The sequence below is a fragment of the Oncorhynchus mykiss genome, chromosome 10 (assembly GCF_057628025.1).
Source record: "Oncorhynchus mykiss isolate SJ-2025 chromosome 10, ASM5762802v1, whole genome shotgun sequence".
Lineage (NCBI taxonomy): Eukaryota > Metazoa > Chordata > Actinopteri > Salmoniformes > Salmonidae > Oncorhynchus > Oncorhynchus mykiss.
This window is the reverse complement of record NC_143031.1, coordinates 30,298,240-30,317,386: the sequence shown is the minus strand read 5'-3', so window position 1 is coordinate 30,317,386 and position 19,147 is coordinate 30,298,240. Positions and strand designations below refer to the sequence as shown.

The 19,147-nt window shown below is 41.3% G+C and overlaps 1 protein-coding gene across 7 annotated transcripts in view; it reads right to left on the bottom strand.

Moving 5' to 3' along the window:
* LOC110533631 (nuclear receptor corepressor 1) overlaps nucleotides 1–19,147 on the bottom strand; it is a 121,053-nt gene that overhangs the window by 67,320 nt on the left and 34,586 nt on the right. For all 7 annotated transcript variants that reach the window (XM_090186320.1, XM_090186321.1, XM_090186324.1 and 4 more), the window contains exons 9-14: nucleotides 18,084–18,150; nucleotides 16,729–16,901; nucleotides 15,258–15,348; nucleotides 14,738–14,916; nucleotides 12,844–12,898; nucleotides 12,559–12,660 (exon numbers count right to left, since the gene is read on the bottom strand). In XM_090186320.1, the coding sequence (XP_090042446.1) occupies nucleotides 12,559–12,660; nucleotides 12,844–12,898; nucleotides 14,738–14,916; nucleotides 15,258–15,348; nucleotides 16,729–16,901; nucleotides 18,084–18,150 (667 nt within the window). The remainder of the gene's footprint in view (nucleotides 1–12,558; nucleotides 12,661–12,843; nucleotides 12,899–14,737; nucleotides 14,917–15,257; nucleotides 15,349–16,728; nucleotides 16,902–18,083; nucleotides 18,151–19,147) is intronic.

Sequence of the window (19,147 nt, the reverse complement as noted above, 5' to 3'; positions counted from 1 at the left end):
AAGCACATGGCTAGCTACAGCAGGGTCCACCATTTCACAATAGCCTGGAATCATTACTTCTAAACAAAATACTTGTAGTCTTCTCATTTGTTGTGAAAGAAAAAAAACTGACAATTGTCTTCCCTTGCTAGCAAGTTGGCTAAAACACTGAAAGCTAGCTAACCTTTAAGCTTCTCACATCTTCATATGAAATAATATGCCCTGGCAAACATTCTTATACTTGCCAGTGTAATCTACAACATTATCCTAATTTGATATGCTGCTTCAATTTATTCGCTCCCATATTAGCCAAAAATTGACATTCTATTTATGTCATCATGAAGAAGGAAAAAAACATAGCTTGTTGTTTTAGCCTAGAATAATGTGATCCCATCTGAACAATTGGGGGGGGGGGGGGTAATAAGGCTACAATGTTTTTTTGGTTTACTGCTTGAACAGTCGCTGAGATTATATTTGCTTATCAATGCAAAATAGGCTACTTTGATGCATAGCCAATAGCATATACAGTGGGGAGAACAAGTATTTGATAACCTGCTAAATTGGCAGTGTTTCCTACTTACAAAGCATGTAGAGGTCTGTAATTGTTACCATAGGTATACTTCAACTGTGAGAGACGGAATCTAAAACAAAAATCCAGAAAAATCACATTGTATGATTTTTAAGTAATTAATTTTCATTTTATTGCATGACATACTTACGGTCCATCTTGGACCGACTCTCTTCTCTGTATACATCAATGAGGTCGCTCTTGCTGCTGGTGAGTCTCTGATCCACCTCTACGCAGACGACACCATTCTGTATACTTCCGGCCCTTCTTTGGACACTGTGTTAACAACCCTCCAGGCAAGCTTCAATGCCATACAACTCTCCTTCCGTGGCCTCCAATTGCTCTTAAATACAAGTAAAACTAAATGCATGCTCTTTAACTGATCGCTACCTGCACCTACCCGCCTGTCCAACATCACTACTCTGGACGGCTCTGACTTAGAATACGTGGACAACTACAAATACTTAGGTGTCTGGTTAGACTGTAAACTCTCCTTCCAGACCCATATCAAACATCTCCAATCCAAAGTTAAATCTAGAATTGGCTTCCTATTTCGCAACAAAGCATCCTTCACTCATGCTGCCAAACATACCCTTGTAAAACTGACCATCCTACCAATCCTCGACTTTGGCGATGTAATTTACAAAATAGCCTCCAATACCCTACTCAACAAATTGGATGCAGTCTATCACAGTGCAATCCGTTTTGTCACCAAAGCCCCATATACTACCCACCATTGCGACCTGTACGCTCTCGTTGGCTGGCCCTCGCTTCATACTCGTCGCCAAACCCACTGGCTCCATGTCATCTACAAGACCCTGCTAGGTAAAGTCCCCCCTTATCTCAGCTCGCTGGTCACCATAGCATCTCCCACCTGTAGCACACGCTCCAGCAGGTATATCTCTCTAGTCACCCCCAAAACCAATTCTTTCTTTGGCCGCCTCTCTTTCCAGTTCTCTGCTGCCAATGACTGGAACGAACTACAAAAATCTCTGAAACTGGAAACACTTATCTCCCTCACTAGCTTTAAGCACCAACTGTCAGAGCAGCTCACAGATTACTGCACCTGTACATAGCCCACCTATAATTTAGCCCTATCAACTACCTCTTTCCCAACTGTATTTAATTTATTTATTTATTTTGCTCCTTTGCACCCCATGATTTTTATTTCTACTTTGCACATTCTTCCATTGCAAAACTACCATTCCAGTGTTTTACTTGCTATATTGTATTTACCTTGCCACCAAGGCCTTTTTTGCCTTTACCTCCCTTCTCACCTCATTTGCTCACATTGTATATAGTCTTGTTTATACTTTATTATTGACTGTATGTTTGTTTTACTCCATGTGTAACTCTGTGTTGTTGTATCTGTCGAACTGCTTTGCTTTATCTTGGCCAGGTCGCAATTGTAAATGAGAACTTGTTCTCAACTTGCCTACCTGGTTAAATAAAGGTAAAATAAAAATAAATAAAATAAAATAAAATACGACAGAGCCTGGGCGCGAACCCAGAGTCTCTGGTGGCACAGCTGGCGCTGCAGTACAGCGCCCTTAACCACTGTGCCACCCGGGAGGCCCTAAGGAGCAGACTTTCTATCAAGTGTTTCCCAAAACTCCCATGAAGCTCTGCGACAACACTGGAGAGATGCTTCAAGAATAATGTCTGACAAAAATACTAGGACCTAAACAAATGTAAGTAATTATAACTTCACAACAAATCATGTAAAACATTTACAATTAAGAGGAATATGTTAGTTAATGTGGAGACAAACAATCATGTATATTTTTCTTAAAAGTTAATTTAAGCAAATCATTAATTAATAAGCTGACTAGCTAACATAGCCAGCTAGATATACAGTGCCTTGCGAAAGTATTCGGCCCCCTTGAACTTTGTGACCTTTTGCCACATTTCAGGCTTCAAATATAAAGATATAAAACTGTATTTTTTTGTGAAGAATCAACAACAAGTGGGACACAATCATGAAGTGGAATGACATGTATTGGATATTTCAAACTTTTTTAACAAATCAAAAACGGAAAAATTGGCCGTGCAAAAGTATTCAGCCCCCTTAAGTTAATACTTTGTAGCGCCACCTTTTGCTGCGATCACAGCTGTAAGTCGCTTGGGGTATGTCTCTATCAGTTTTTTTATTTTTTTTTATTTTATTTCACCTTTATTTAACCAGGTAGGCTAGTTGAGAACAAGTTCTCATTTGCAACTGCGACCTGGCCAAGATAAGGCATAGCAGTGTGAACAGACAACACAGAGTTACACATGGAGTAAACAATTAACAAGTCAATAACACAGTAGAAAAAAGGGGAGTCTATATATACATTGTGTGCAAAAGGCATGAGAAGGTAGGCAAATAATTACAATTATGCAGATTAACACTGGAGTGATAAATGATCAGATGGTTATGTACAGGTAGAGATATTGGTGTGCAAAAGAGCAGAAAAATAAAAATAAATAAATAAAAACAGTATGGGGATGAGGTAGGTGAAAATGGGTGGGCTATTTACCAATAGACTATGTACAGCTGCAGCGATCGGTTAGCTGCTCAGATAGCAGATGTTTGAAGTTGGTGAGGGAGATAAAAGTCTCCAACTTCAGCGATTTTTGCAATTCGTTCCAGTCACAGGCAGCAGAGAACTGGAACGAAAGGCGGCCAAAGGAGGTGTTGGCTTTAGGGATGATCAGTGAGATACACCTGCTGGAGCGCGTGCTACGGATGGGTGTTGCCATCGTAACCAGTGAACTGAGATAAGGCGGAGCTTTACCTAGCATGGACTTGTAGATGACCTGGAGCCAGTGGGTCTGGCGACGAATATGTAGCGAGGGCCAGCCGACTAGAGCATACAAGTCGCAGTGGTGGGTGGTATAAGGTGCTTTAGTGACAAAACGGATGGCACTGTGATAAACTGCATCCAGTTTGCTGAGTAGAGTGTTGGAAGCAATTTTGTAGATGACGTCGCCGAAGTCGAGGATCGGTAGGATAGTCAGTTTTACTAGGGTAAGTTTGGCGGCGTGAGTGAAGGAGGCTTTGTTGCGGAATAGAAAGCCGACTCTTGATTTGATTTTCGATTGGAGATGTTTGATATGGGTCTGGAAGGAGAGTTTAGAGTCTAGCCAGACACCTAGGTACTTATAGATGTCCACATATTCAAGGTCGGAACCATCCAGGGTGGTGATGCTGGTCAGGCGTGCGGGTGCAGGCAGCGAACGGTTGAAAAGCATGCATTTGGTTTTACTAGCGTTTAAGAGCAGTTGGAGGCCACGGAAGGAGTGCTGTATGGCATTGAAGCTCGTTTGGAGGTTAGATAGCACAGTGTCCAAGGACGGGCCGGAAGTATATAGAATGGTGTCGTCTGCGTAGAGGTGGATCAGGGAATCGCCCGCAGCATGAGAAACATCATTGATATATACAGAGAAAAGAGTCGGCCCGAGAATTGAACCCTGTGGCACCCCCATAGAGACTGCCAGAGGACCGGACAGCATGCCCTCCGATTTGACACACTGAACTCTGTCTGCAAAGTAATTGGTGAACCAGGCAAGGCAGTCATCCGAAAAACCGAGGCTACTGAGTCTGCCGATAAGAATACGGTGATTGACAGAGTCGAAAGCCTTGGCAAGGTCTATGAAGACGGCTGCACAGTACTGTCTTTTATCGATGGCGGTTATGATATCGTTTAGTACCTTGAGCGTGGCTGAGGTACACCCGTGACCGGCTCGGAAACCAGATTGCACAGCGGAGAAGGTACGGTGGGATTCAAGATGGTCAGTGACCTGTTTGTTGACTTGGCTTTCGAAGACCTTAGATAGGCAGGGCAGGATGGATATAGGTCTGTAACAGTTTGGGTCCAGGGTGTCGCCCCCTTTGAAGAGGGGGATGACTGCGGCAGCTTTCCAATCCTTGAGGATTTGCACATCGGCTTTTGCACATCGAGAGACTGACATTTTTTTCCCATTCCTCCAAAACAGCTCGAGCTCAGTGAAGTTGGATGGAGAGCATTTGTGAACAGCAGTTTTCAGTTCTTTCCACAGATTCTCGATTGGATTCAGGTCTGGACTTTGACTTGGCCATTCTAACACCTGGATATGTTTATTTTTGAACCATTCCATTGTAGATTTTGCTTTATGTTTTGATTCATTGTCTTGTTGGAAGACAAATCTCCGTCCCAGTCTCAGGTCTTTTGCAGACTCCATCAGGTTTTCTTCCAGAATGGTCCTGTATTTGGCTCCATCCAGCTTCCCATCAATTTTAACCATCTTCCCTGTCCCTGCTGAAGAAAAGCAGGCCCAAACCATGATGCTGCCACCACCATGTTTGACAGTGGGGATGGTGTGTTCAGCTGTGTTGCTTTTACGCCAAACATAACGTTTTGCATTGTTGCCAAAAAGTTCAATTTTGGTTTCATCTGACCAGAGCACCTTCTTCCACATGTTTGGTGTGTCTCCCAGGTGGCTTGTGGCAAACTTTAAACGACACTTTTTTATGGATATCTTTAAGAAATGGCTTTCTTCTTGCCACTCTTCCATAAAGGCCAAATTTGTGCAATATACGACTGATTGTTGTCCTATGGACAGAGTCTCCCACCTCGGCTGTAGATCTCTGCAGTTCATCCAGAGTGATCATGGGCCTCTTGGCTGCATCTCTGATCAGTCTTCTCCTTGTATGAGCTGAAAGTTTAGAGGGACGGCCAGGTCTTGGTAGATTTGCAGTGGTCTGATACTCCTTCCATTTCAATATTATCGCTTGCACAGTGCTCCTTGGGATGTTTAAAGCTTGGGAAATCTTTTTGTATCCAAATCCGGATTTAAACTTCTTCACAACAGTATCTCGGACCTGCCTGGTGTGTTCCTTGTTCTTCATGATGCTCTCTGTGCTTTTAACGGACCTCTGAGACTATCACAGTGCAGGTGCATTTATACGGAGACTTGATTACACACAGGTGGATTGTATTTATCATCATTAGTCTTTTAGGTCAACATTGGATCATTCAGAGATCCTCACTGAACTTCTGGAGAGAGTTTGCTGCACTGAAAGTAAAGGGGCACGCCCAATTTTTCAGTTTTTGATTTGTTAAAAAAGTTTGAAATATCCAATAAATGTCGTTCCACTTCATGAGTGTGTCCCACTTGTTGATTCTTCACAAAAAAATACAGTTTTATATCTTTATGTTTGAAGCCTGAAATGTGGCAAAAGGTCGCAAAGTTCAAGGGGGCCGAATACTTTCGCAAGGCACTGTACATTTAGCTGGCTTTATGTGCATTTGAAATTTGTATGAATTGTAATTCTTGTTATTTAATGCAGGGATGCAATCTGGTGAGAGCCCAAAAAGGTGAAACGGAAACGCATCAATACTGTGTAAACTGCAAAACAATTGCCTCATTTTCAGAGTAGGGTTGTCAAGATACCAACATTTTACTACCGATGTGATGCCAAGTCAAGTGTCAAGATACCATTTTCTATAAGTTCTGCACGTGTGCGACACAAAAACACAAACAGATCCACCTCCTTCCTATGATTATATTGGTTTAGGGCTGTCCACGACAAAAACATTTTTTTTTCTTGGTCTGTTCTTTTGACCAATCAAAATTTGTAAATGTGTATGTAACACCCTATATGTTTTAATAAAATCAACCGTATGTAGGCAACTGAGCTTGTCTGATGCTTTAAGTACATTAATTAAATAATTTAGACACAAATGACTAGAGGGGGCCTGAGATCCAGATTGCCTAACCAGAAAAAATGAACACATTTGTTTTTCCCCAACCCTCTTCCTCCCGCTGCTGCTGGCCTTTGCAGATTCTGATTTTACGCTCCTAATAGGCTACACCAGGGGTCAGCAACCTTTTTCATTTGGAGTGCCAGTTATGATTTTCATATGCACATTTTCATGGAACAGTTTCATTCCATTTATAATAAAGTCTTCGTATCTCAAAATCATTGTCATGTGTTTAATCAAAATTCTATCCAAATCTAAATGAAAATGATGAACCTAAAAAGTTACTTCTATTACCATTCTATTACCATTCTACCAACTATGTAAAAATAACCTACATAAAGCCAACAAATAAAAATATTGCAGCCTGCAGGTAGAAAATATCCCGATAAAAACAAATATCCTATAAATCACATTGGCTACACATGACCTGTCTGCAAAGAACGTGATACAATGTTTCAACTATTAACTTGGGTCAGGCCTGAAGCTTATGCTAGAAAACTTGCACCATTGTATAAAATATTCTGGGCCCTCAGAGTTTCCTGCTCCAGTGAGCTCCGGACAGACATAGCTATAGGCTTTATGCGCAATGGATAAGAAGAAAATTAGGTAGGCCTATTGTATGACGTTTCCACCGGAACAGAGCATGTAATTTATTTCCCCCTTTCACGCTGAGTGGTTATCGAAAGAGAGCTGGAAAGAGTTTTCAAATAGGCTACGCTGAGGAACAATTGTCACTCTCAATGGATGTAAAAAAACAACTTTGTTTACTTGCTGTTTGAGGTGAAAGAGAAATTACTTTGAAAAGTTCCACAGTGGTGGCGAGCTCGATCCCCAAATGGCCACATTTATAGGCTTACATTTGCACACAGGCCAAGTAGCCTAAGCCGTCTTCTACGTATAATTAGGTGTCCTTTGTCAACATTGACAGGAGCGCTACAAACAAAAGACAAAGAATAAAATTGACCACTCCTAAATGAAATAAACCAAAACGTGTTCCTCACAAGTGTAGCTGAGGTTGTGCACTCCGCAAACAACGTCACTGACAATGAGAACGGTAAAAGACAAATAACAGTAAATTGAATGCATTTTCAGAAATTACTGTAACCAAACATTGTAGATTCAAATTTATGGGAATTAATGGTAAAATGTACTACTGGTACTGGTGTGCCATCCCCACGGCCTATCGTGGGGATGACCAGCAGCCTATCGTCCTAACAATTGACTAAATGGGGTCAGCCCTACATGCAAGGGATGTTTTGTTTAGCTTTTTTTATTTCGCTTATATTGCATTGGACATATACAGTTCCTTAAGTGATTACACTTGGATGTTTGCGTACGTTTTTTTTAAGCATGATAAAAAAGGCAAAAAAATATTATTTTGCAGAAAATTGTACTTATTATTTTATAGCTGATTTGCTCATATCCAAATTGATATTTTTTTGCCATCCAAGTTACCATGTTAGCTAGCTAACATTACTAAACAAGGTAATTTGTTATCAAACAAAATATTAGCGGCCCACAAGTAGTTTAAAATGGCCCATGACCTGATTTATTGAATCATATAAAACGTGCGATTCGTGGTAGAAAGGGGAGAAGATTTAGCTCTGATAATATAGGGCATAACTTTTGAGTTGTTTGGTCTATAGACACGCGGTTTTCAGCGATGTAAAGCCGCAATGTGGTCGCTGTGCTCTGTTTTTCCCTCTATGACAGTGGCACTCGGAGACGGTGATGACAGTGAAGCCTAGTCAGACCGTAATGTGCACTTGTTCTTACAGCCGAAGTTCAAATATACAATGTATCCACCTTTCTCGTGCTCGAGCCGCTCCAATAATTAAACAAATGTAACAGAAGCCTCACTGTCAGCACACCCCAGATCGCCATCACAGCTAAATAACATTTTAAAACTGATGGAGATGCGCAGAAAGAGGGAACGGAGGGAAGCAGCTGAGTAGGCTAATGTAGGCCTAATGCTAATGGCTGGTTAGGTGATGCGGCTGACTGACGACAGCTGTCACACGTGATATTGGATATGACACATCTGACATCACACTCTGAAATGTGTTTGATATTCTCATTGTACGAAGCGCAGGGATGCATTCTGTGCTCAGTCAATTTCGATATGAGAAACATGCGGGTGAAAGATTCAGCAGACTGCTGGTGTTACACATCTGGCTAAAAGACTACTGTAGCTGTGCTGGAGCCACTTTTATTGATAACTTTGACACCTTCTGGAAACAGAAGATACTCTACAGGAATGACGGAGTCCATCCAAATCATCTTGGCTCCTGGACTATGTCCCCGCATTTCAAGGCTGCGTTGAAAGAAATGACTGGTAAATGATCCAAGACCAGCTCAGCTAATCCCTACCATTGTGACAATGAGTCGTCATAATGCTGCATCAAATGTACATGATCATTGGCAAACACAATGTAAGAAATGTAATTGATGTACCCCTATGTACCCCTGAATACATATGTTTATCCCACAGCTATTGTAAGCAGAAATCATGAGCCTATAAACCAGAGTTACACTGTTAGCACCGAGGCGGTGTGCAATAGTAGGAAGATCACTTTATGCAGCTCACCCTGCACTGTCAATGTAAATAAAATGAGTAAGTCTACTTCTGATAAGCTTCCCAGTAAAGCATGAAAAACAATCCAGCAACCCAGAAAAGTGCTAAAAATAGCCCATATTAACATATGTAGCCTAAGAAACAAGGTTCATGAAGTCAATAACATGCTTGTAACAGATGACATTGATATTCTGACTCTGAAACTCACTTAGATAACACCTTTGATGATTCAGTAGTAGCAAAACATGGTTATAACATCTACCAAAAAGCCAATGGAGGCGGTGTTGCGGTCTATATTGAGGACCACATTCCTGTAAAGCTTAGAGACAATCTAATGTTAAATACTGTTGAAGTAATATGGCTACAGGTTCATCTGCCTCACCTGAAGCCCATTCTTGTGGGAAGCTGCTATAGACCACCAAGTGCTAACAGTCAGTATCTGGATAATGTGTGAGAAATGCTTGATAATGTATGTGATATCAACAGAGAAGTCTATTTTAGCTATAATCAAGCTGCCCACTCAGGAAAAAACTTCAAACTCTAACCAGTGCCTGCAACCTGGATCAGGTCGTCAGTCAACCTACCAGGGTAGATATAAACAGCACAGGAATTAAATCATCATGTATTGATCACATCTTTACTAATGCAGCAGATATTTGCTTTAAAGCAGTATCCAAATCCATAGGATGTAGTGATCACAATTATAATAGCCATATCTAGGAAAACCAAAGTTCCAAAGGTTGGGCCTAATATAGTGTATATGAGGTCATACAACAAGTTTTGTAGTGATTCATATGAAGTAAAGAATATTTGCTGGTCTGTGGTGTGTAGTGAGGAGCACTTGACGCATTTATGAAACTACTTATTCCAGTTACTAATAAGCACACACCCATTAAGAAAACGACTAAAAACTGTTAAATCCCCTTGGATTGATGAAGAATTGAAAAATTGTATGGTTGAGAGGTATGGCAATTAAGTCTGGCAGCCCAACTAATTGGCAAACGTACTGCAAATTAAGAAATAATGTGAGTGAAGAAAACTACACTATGAAACAAAGACAAATTATATAAAACATGATATTAAAAAGCTTTGGGACACCTTAAATTACATTTTGGGTAAAAAAGCCAACTCGGCTCCTTCATTCATTGAATCAGATGGCTCATTCATCAAAGACCACTGATAATGCAAACTTCTTTAATTACTTTTTCATTGGCAAGATTAGCAAACTTGGGGATGACATGCCAGCAACAAACATTCACACTACACATCCAAGTATATCAGACCAAATTATGAAAAGACAAGAATTGCACTTTTGAATTCCGTAAAGTCAGTGTGGAAGAGGCGAAAAAAGTATTGTTGTCTATCAACAATGACAAGCCACCAGGGTCTGACAATCTAGATGGAAAATGACTGAGGATAATAGCAGACGATATTGCCACTCCTATTTGCCACATAGTCAATTTAAGCCTACTAGAGAGCGTGTGCCCTGAGGCCTAGAGGGAAGCTCAAGTCATTCTGCTACCCAAGAAGAGCAAAGCCCCCTTTACTGGCTCAAATAGCCGACCAATCAGCTTGTTACCAATCCTTAGTAAACTTCTAGAAAAAAATTGTGTCTGACCAAATACATGGCTATTTCACAGTAAAAAGAAATTGACAACAGAATTTCAGCATGCTTATGGGGAAGGACACTTACACAAATGACTGATGATAAAATTATTGTGGGGGCTGCCTTGTTAGACTTTGGTGCAGCTTTTGACATTATCGATCATAGTCTGCTGCTGTGTGTTTTGCCTTTACTATATATATATATATATATATAGATATATATATATATATATATATATATCTATGACCGTTTACAATCTAGGGTTACTCCAAATTGTTTACTCATCTCAATATACATACATACACATATATGTATATATACACATATACATATTAATATGTGTGTGTGTATATTATATATATATATATATATATATATATATATATATATATATATATATATATATATATATATATATAACTGCTATATTGTTGATAAAGAGTTAATTGTCTAACAGAACAGAGGACATTATTTAAATGGAAGCCTCTCAAATATAATCCAGTTAGAATCAGAAATTCCCCAGGGAAGCTGGTAAGGCCCCTTGCTTTTTTCAATTTTTAATAATGATATGCCACTGGCTTTGGATAAAGCCAGAATGTCTATGTATGCGGATGACTCAACACTAAACATGTCAGCTACTACAGCGACTGAAATGACTGCAACACTCAAAAAGCTTCAGTCAGTTTCAGAGTGGGTGGCAAGGAATAAGTTAGCCCTAAAACTAAAATCATTGTATTTGGAACAAAACACTCACTAAACCCTAAACCTCAACTAAATATTGTAATAAATCATGTGGAAAATGAGCAAATTGAGATGAGTAAACAGTTTGGAGTAACCCTAGATTGTAAACGGTCATGGTCAAAACATATTGACGCAGTAGTAGCTAAGATGGGGAGAAGGCTGTCTATAATAAAGCAACGCCCTGCCTTCTTAACAACACTATCAACCAGGCAGGTTCTACAGACCCTAGTTTTGTCGCACCTTGACTACTGTTCAGTCGTGTGGTCAGGTGCCACAAAGTAGGACTTGGCCCTTGGATGACTGGCCCTTGGATGTACACAGAGAGCTAATAATAATAATAATATGCATGTCAATCTCTCCTGGCTGAAAGTGGAGAGATTGACTTCATCACTTCTTTAATTTATGAGAGGTATTGACATGTTGAATGCACCGAGCTGTCTGTCTAAACTACTGGCACACAGCTCGGACACCCATGCATACCCCACAAGACATTCCACAAGAGGTCTCTTCATAGTCCCCAAGAAGCAACACAAACATTGGTGCATACACACACGATAACAAAAGCACTATACATACACATGGATTTAGTACTGTAGATATGTGGTAGTGGTGGAGTCGGGGCCTGGGGGCACACTGTGTTGTGAAATCTGTGAATGTATTGTAATGTTTTTAAAACTGTATAAAACTGCCTTAATTTTGCTGGACCCCAGGAAGAGTAGCTAATGGGGATCCATAATAAATACAAATACGTAGTAGCTGATCTGTGTATGGACCCTAAAACATTTGGTATTAATATTAGTTCAGAACAGTGGTTTTAATGTTTAATTGCTTCCACTGGTTCAGTAATTGTAGAAAATGACTGAGCAAAGGAAACGCAACTGTTAAAATGTTAAACTGCTATTATGGAATGTCATGCTTCAGTACTACTCCACATTGAACTACAGGTACATTACGGGCATATTGTTCTTTTGCAGTTCTCATACTGTATGTTACTCATATGGTAAGTACGTATTTCTTGCATGAGAAATATAAGGAAAGCTATTAATGCCACCAGTACAGGTATTGTGAAAAACACAAGTCTCGTCATCAATTAATTGCGTGGTAGGCTATCCTTTGGCTGCTTCTTTTGTTCGCGAGTGATGCAGTAAAATGTTCCATTCCATAGGGTTCTCTCTCCGTACAACTAGTTGCTCCATTTCAGGGACACTCGAGGGGGGGGGGCATTGGCATACCAGTCCCTGACACAAGCATTATTTACTGGTTAAATCCCACCCAGACAGCCTCTCAGTAATTTCCAAAGCCCATTCATTAACACATAAATACATTTAGCCATTCCCTAGTGAAGATGCTCTCTAGAACTCACGTGGTTTCTCCCTCGCCGTCTGCCGTAGTTGCGTCTCACCAGTGTCTTGTAGTTCTGGTTCTTCTTGGTCAAGTAGTAGTACAGGACACAATCGGACACACACTGCAGAGAGAGAGATGACAGAGGGACATATGAGCCCATGAAACATTTAAATAACAGACAAATGCAAACCATGTGCTTTTGGGTTTGTTGGATTAACTTCATAAACATATGGGGGAGAGTGGAGAATAGGCTTTACTACAGAGTAAAATCACCAGAGAATGAATTCAATCCACTGTAGCTCACCTTTCTCTCTAGATAAGAAGCAATGAGGCCAAAATTTTTTGGGTGCTGAACAAACCTGTGAGAAAAACAAGGGAAAATAGTCACGGTTAAAGCTACATTTTGGGATTCAAAAAATAAAACGGCAGCCCCGCCACTTGTTTTGGTATACAGCTGAGGGATGGTTGCATGGCTACTCAGACTCCTTGCTCCGGCCAAAGGCTACACTACACCCACAGACTTAAGTTTCTTCTCTGGAAAAGTCTGGATCGAATTACCTGCCCGACACCTCACCAAATGCTTCAGGGTCGTCTGATTGGTCCAGAAACCGATGGGTTGGGCCAGAGCCAGAAAACTGTTAGTTTTTCTTTAAGAATCCCTCCTGTTCTCCACTCATTACCTGTATTAACTGCACCTGTTTGAACTCGTTACCTGTATAAAAACACACCTGTCCACACACTCAATCAAACATACTCCAACCTCTCCACAATGGCCAAGACCAGAGAGCTGTATAAGGACATCAGGGATAAAATTGTAGACCTGCACAAGGTTGGGATGGGCTACAGGACAATAGGCAAGCAGCTTGGTGAGAATGCAACAACTGTTGGTGCATTTATTAGAAAATGGAAGAAGTTCAAGATGACGGTCAATCACCCTCGGTCTGGGGCTCCATGCAAGATCTCACCTTGTGGGGCATCAATGATCATGAGGAAGGTGAGGGATCAGCCGAGAACTACACAGCAGGATTTGGTCGATGACCGGAAGAGAGCTGGGACCACAGTCTCAAAGAAAACCATCAGTAACACATTACGCCGTCATGGATTAAAATCCTGCAGTGCACGCAAGGTCCCCCTGCTCAAGCCAGCACATGTCCAGGCCCGTCTGAAGTTTGCCAATAACCATCTGGATGATCCAGAGGAGGAATGGGAGAAGGTCATGTGGTCTGATGAGACAAAAATAGAGCTTTTTGGTCTAAACTCCACTCGCCGTGTTTGGAGGAAGAAAAAGGAAGAGTACAACCCCAAGAACACCATCCCAACCGTGAAGCATGGAGGTGGAAACATCATTGTTTGGGGATGCTTTTCTGCAAAGGGGACAGGACGACTGCACCGTATTGAGGGGAGGATGGATGGGGCCATGTATCGCGAGATCTTGACCAACAACCTCCTTCTCTCAGTAAGAGCATTGAAGATGGAACGTGGCTGGGTCTTCCAGCATGACAACGACCCGAAACACACAGCCAGGAGTGGCTCCGTAAGAAGCATCTCAAGGTCCTGGAGTGGCCTAGCCAGTCTCCAGACCTGAACCCAATAGAAAATCTTTGGAGGGAGCTGAAAGTCCGTATTGCCCAGCGACAGCCCTGAAACCTGAAGGATCTGGAGAAGGTCTGTATGGAGGAGTGGGCCAAAATCCCGGCTGCAGTGTGTGCAAACCTGGTCAAGAACTACAGGAAACGTATGATCTCTGTAATTGCAAACAAAGGTTTCTGTACAAAATATTAAGTTCTGCTTTTCTGATGTATCAAATACTTATGTCATGCAATAAAATGCAAATTAATTACTTAATCATACAATGTGATTTTCTGGATTTTTGTTTTAGATTCCGTCTCTCACAGTTGAAGTGTACCTATGATAAGAATTAGACCTCTATATGCTTTGTAAGTAGGAAAACCTGCAAAATCGGCAGTGTATCAAATACTTGTTCTCCCCACTGTATGTGATCGTAGACAAATGTAAGCAAGGACTGAAATTGTTTAAATCAAATACTGTATGTTGGGCTTCTTGTGGTCAATTTGCAGTCTACAAATTTGTAATTATGTTCCAGCCCCCTGACCATCTGCTCAAGAAGAAATCGTCCCACAGCTGAATCTAGTTGATGATCCCTGACATAAGGACAACAAAAAATAACTGGTACTCACTTTTCTTTGAAGATCTCCTTCTCGTGTTCGGTCCACACATTCATGAACTGCCGAGCCTTGTACACCTTCATGGGGTCATCCGTCAGGCCGTTCATGTTGATGAACCTGACTCGCCTCTGCTCGGTGTCGTACATCATGGGTGGGATGACGGACAGCTGTCTCATCTGCTTCTCGTTATTCTATTGGACGAGAGGAGGGGTTAAGCTATTTAAATTTTTGTTAACCTTGTTTCAACTTGAACTTGACTCTGATGATGATTGAACGGCTGCATCCAGATTCAACACCGTTCTTCCTAAGTATGTACTTGCATACTTAGTCATTAATTTAAAAGCATGGGATTGATGCAAGCATTGGCTGGAGGGAGTTTCAACCACTGTGAAATCCATGACAGGAAGTGCACAGAGAGAAGGGTGGACAATCGAGATGTAGCCAATGACACGCCTACAATTCTTGAGAACTAGAGGAAGTGGTAATGGACGATGACCTTTAACTGAGATGTTTCAAAGTTGACAGCGCTCACCTCCTGTTCAGAAAGGCCATCGATGATTTCAGAAATCTCATGCTCGCTTCTGGCAATGGTCGCAGACATTCCAGTTCCTCTCTGACCAACCCTAAATTGGAGAACAAACACAGATATTAAGAAACATAATGACCTTTTAAAAATACCAAATGTGCATCCTCCATATAACAATACTGGGTAGGTGCCATCACATCAGTGTGCCCCTCCTTCCCACATGACCCTTCCATTACCTCTTCACTTGAGGTTTAAAAAAAAGAAAAAAAAAAAAAAAAAAGAAAAAAGGAGGCTAAATCAAGCTGTAACAAACAGGTTTTCTGAGAAATCTTCAAACAAAGCAGGGAGAACATTGTCTGCTAACAAGGCTGTTTAAGCATACAGGAATAAGTTTACCTCCTTCACCACTCCTTTAATCCTTAAGATTTGATTGATGCAACCTTCAAAATCTGTCTGTTTAAACTAGCAATGTTTTTTGTATGGGCTACGTCTCAATCCACCGCATTCGCCTAGGTCGGCCTTCCACATCTCTAGTGGAAAGTGGCAGAGCTACAGCGCCATTTGACATGCCAAAAATCGGTCATCTCACAAAAACATAGGTAGCGTCTGAACAGTTTGGCCCATAAACTATTATGACCACTACCTCGAAAGATGACTCTCACGAACATTATGGTATTCTCTGTTTTGCTCAACGACCCCTACAAGTGTCATGTGACTCTTCCGAAGGTAACCCGGGACCGGTTAAAAAAAATGTAAATGGTTGTGCCCCCCCCCCCGAAAATATTGTTAATTATATGTCCACATTTGTTTTTTTTTAATATAATCCGAGGTCTAATATCTTCTAGATATAGGACAGACACTTGAAAACCTTTTTCCTTATGATACATTTTTTTATTTTACCTTTATTTAACTAGGCAAGTCAGTTAAGAACAAATTCTTATTTTCAATTACTTTTTCGAGGCTAATCACTGCTTGCGCTCTCTCTCTGCCTGGTCTAGTACTACCAGTCTGAACAAACAGCCCTGACCTGCCTCTTAACAGCCTTGCTCTGAGATTTCAGCGAAAGACCCATGCCTGTGTGCCAGGAACAGCCAGACACTGGCTGGACTCTGTCCCCTGACACAGCCAGCTGATAAGCCCACTGCAGACTGCCTTCAGCGCACCACCTAGGATGCATCTGAATAGTGTGAAGAGGCCTCCTCCCTCTCCTTGTTTCATCTCCATCATTATGCACTGACCTGAAAGAAACTGGACAGGTGATAGCAATTTCTTATTATATGAGGCACTGATTGTATTGCTTTCACCTTTGTTGTGTCAAAACAGTGGGAAGAGGGGAGGAACCTTGTCAATGCATTTTGAGGCGGCGGCGAGAGGACGCAACCAATCAATGGAAGACTTTAGATTAATCTGCTACATCGTAGCCGCCAAGAAGAACAAGAGAAAAGTATAATTCCAGTTCACTGTTCCCTCAGTTTACCTCTGGAAGCGCTCCTGCTGTTCTCTCTGCTTGCGTATCTCGGGGAACTGTCTCTCATAGTACTCTCTGGTGCGGCTATCTTTGGCCTTGCGACGCGGGTTGTTCTCCATCCGCTCCACCTTCTTCTCCCAGGCCTCCATTAGCTGGTCGTAGCGCTGGCAGATGTTCTGTTCCTGAACCACACAATAATACACATTTATAAAAAGGGGATTTGAATGTTGAGGTACAACATGATGACGATGACCTAAAGCAAACCGTAGCCATTTGCTTTCAGAGGTAAGTCAAGATAGCCATGGCTAAGTAGAATATGTCCAAAAATCACATTTTCTGCTGATGATACCCTGCCCTATTGGTCATATTTCGCCTCTCAAAACATAATGCTGGCCACAACTGTCAAATCCAGAAAGTTCCATTTGCCATCTTGGACTTGAAATGTGAGGTGTTTGATGTGGAACATTACAGCTTTTACAAATGATGTCCATTAACCAAGAGTTTACTGTTACAAAAGAGATAATTTTTTATTGAAGAGAGAGTCCCATACACGGAGGACAATACAGCCTTGTTTCCACTCTCAACCAGCAAGGGCCAAACAATCCACCTTCCTCTTGGCAGGTGGCCAAGCTGCACACTGTGCTGCCATTGGCCTGACCCTGCCTGGAAGCAGCCAGCTAAAAGTCACACTCAGTTAACCATAGCTAACTACCTTCATCATTTAAAAAAGGAAAACGTTTACAATGGGGGTGATCATTAGCTAAAAATAGTTTTTACTATGGGCTGACTAACTGATAAGAGTAATTTCACTAGTGCTGTTTTGGTCTGAGGTCTGTCCCTTTGATGACATTGGTTACTTAATCCATTGACTAAGGGAAAGCCACTGATTGGACTTGCAGTACCATACTAGTAGGGATGCAAGGAGATACCCTGTTCAAACTGAATTTGTGTTATAAACATGTCAACCATGAAATTCTAAAACCAATAAGAGGGCATGTAAGCTAAAGCTAGCGTGCGTGACTGCCACCTATTAATTTAAAATTCAATTGGCGTCAAAGACCTGCAGCGGACAATAAAACGCCACCAAATTGAGAAATGCAATGCAGTTTAACATACTGTGTATGCATACAGTTAGAGAGCTTACAAATGGGGTAAACAATCAAAGTATTATTGTCCATGGTCCGTTTGGGTCATCTCTATGAGAGCACAGCTTGTGTGGTGGAGATTTCCAACCATGTCAGTCAGGCTGTCCAAGTGTGTTTGGGTTCAATTGTTTGTATCAGTCTGTTTTGTTCAAAGCATTCAACACATTTCCTTGAAGTTTCCTTCCCTTGAATCCCTCCCTCAAAAGCAGGGAGACTTACCCTTTGTTTACGAGCATGGTTCCTTCTCTTGAAAAACAGAATCAGTTTCTTCCTCATCACTTGATTACTGGGAGAGAGAGAAAAATTGTTTGGTCAGTGAGGTGTGCACTGATCTAGGGTCCATAGGGACACTACTGTTACTGTAAACAATACAACAAAATTATCCTGTAGGAAATAGTAAACAGGTACACAATATTATATGTGCACAAAACATGCCTATTTAATTGCACTAAAATAATCAACCTAACTATCTGCCTTTCACCTCTCCATGGATATAAAGAAATCAATAAGGAGAGGATCCTGTATCAACAACACAACCGCTGTCTATCATTGGTCAACAAGAGCTGGGCAAACAACATCACTACTTCCTTCCTACAACACAGCAGCAGAGTGCAGAGTCATTACTTTAGAGGGGCACCAAACCATAGAGGGGAGAAAACATCTGTGGTGTAGTAAAAAGCATTACCTCCAAAAGCAACATGCAGTGCATGAGGTATTTCACACAGAGATTGCAGACACAGTAAACAATCCTGAAGAAACAACAGGGTCACTTTAGATGTTATGTACTTGCCATCTGATCTGTGTGTAACAAGTACTTTACACAAACAGGCCATGGGAGGTGCTCTCATGACCTTAACTAGGGTTGCAAAGCGTCGGGAACTTTCCGGTAAATTTCAGGATTTTTCCCGGAAATTTTCCATGGGAAGTTAAGCCAGGAAATTTTGCTTAAATTCGTCACAAAAAAAGTTAGCTTATAAACGTGAACCTTTTCTGTGGGATACAGAAAGCAATTCTAGGTCTTGTGGAATATTTTGGTGAAACTGTCCCCAATTCAATGGAATTGCACCTTGTGCATGTACAGTGCACTCTTCCATCACATGTACAGTTATGGCCAAAAGTTATGAGAATGACACAATTATTAATTTTCACAAAGTCTGCTACCTCAGTTTGTACGGTGGCAATTTGCATATACTCCAGAATGTTATGAAGAGTGATCAGATGAAATGCAAATTCCCTCTTTGCCATGCAAATTAATAGAATCCCCCAAAAACATGTCCACTGCA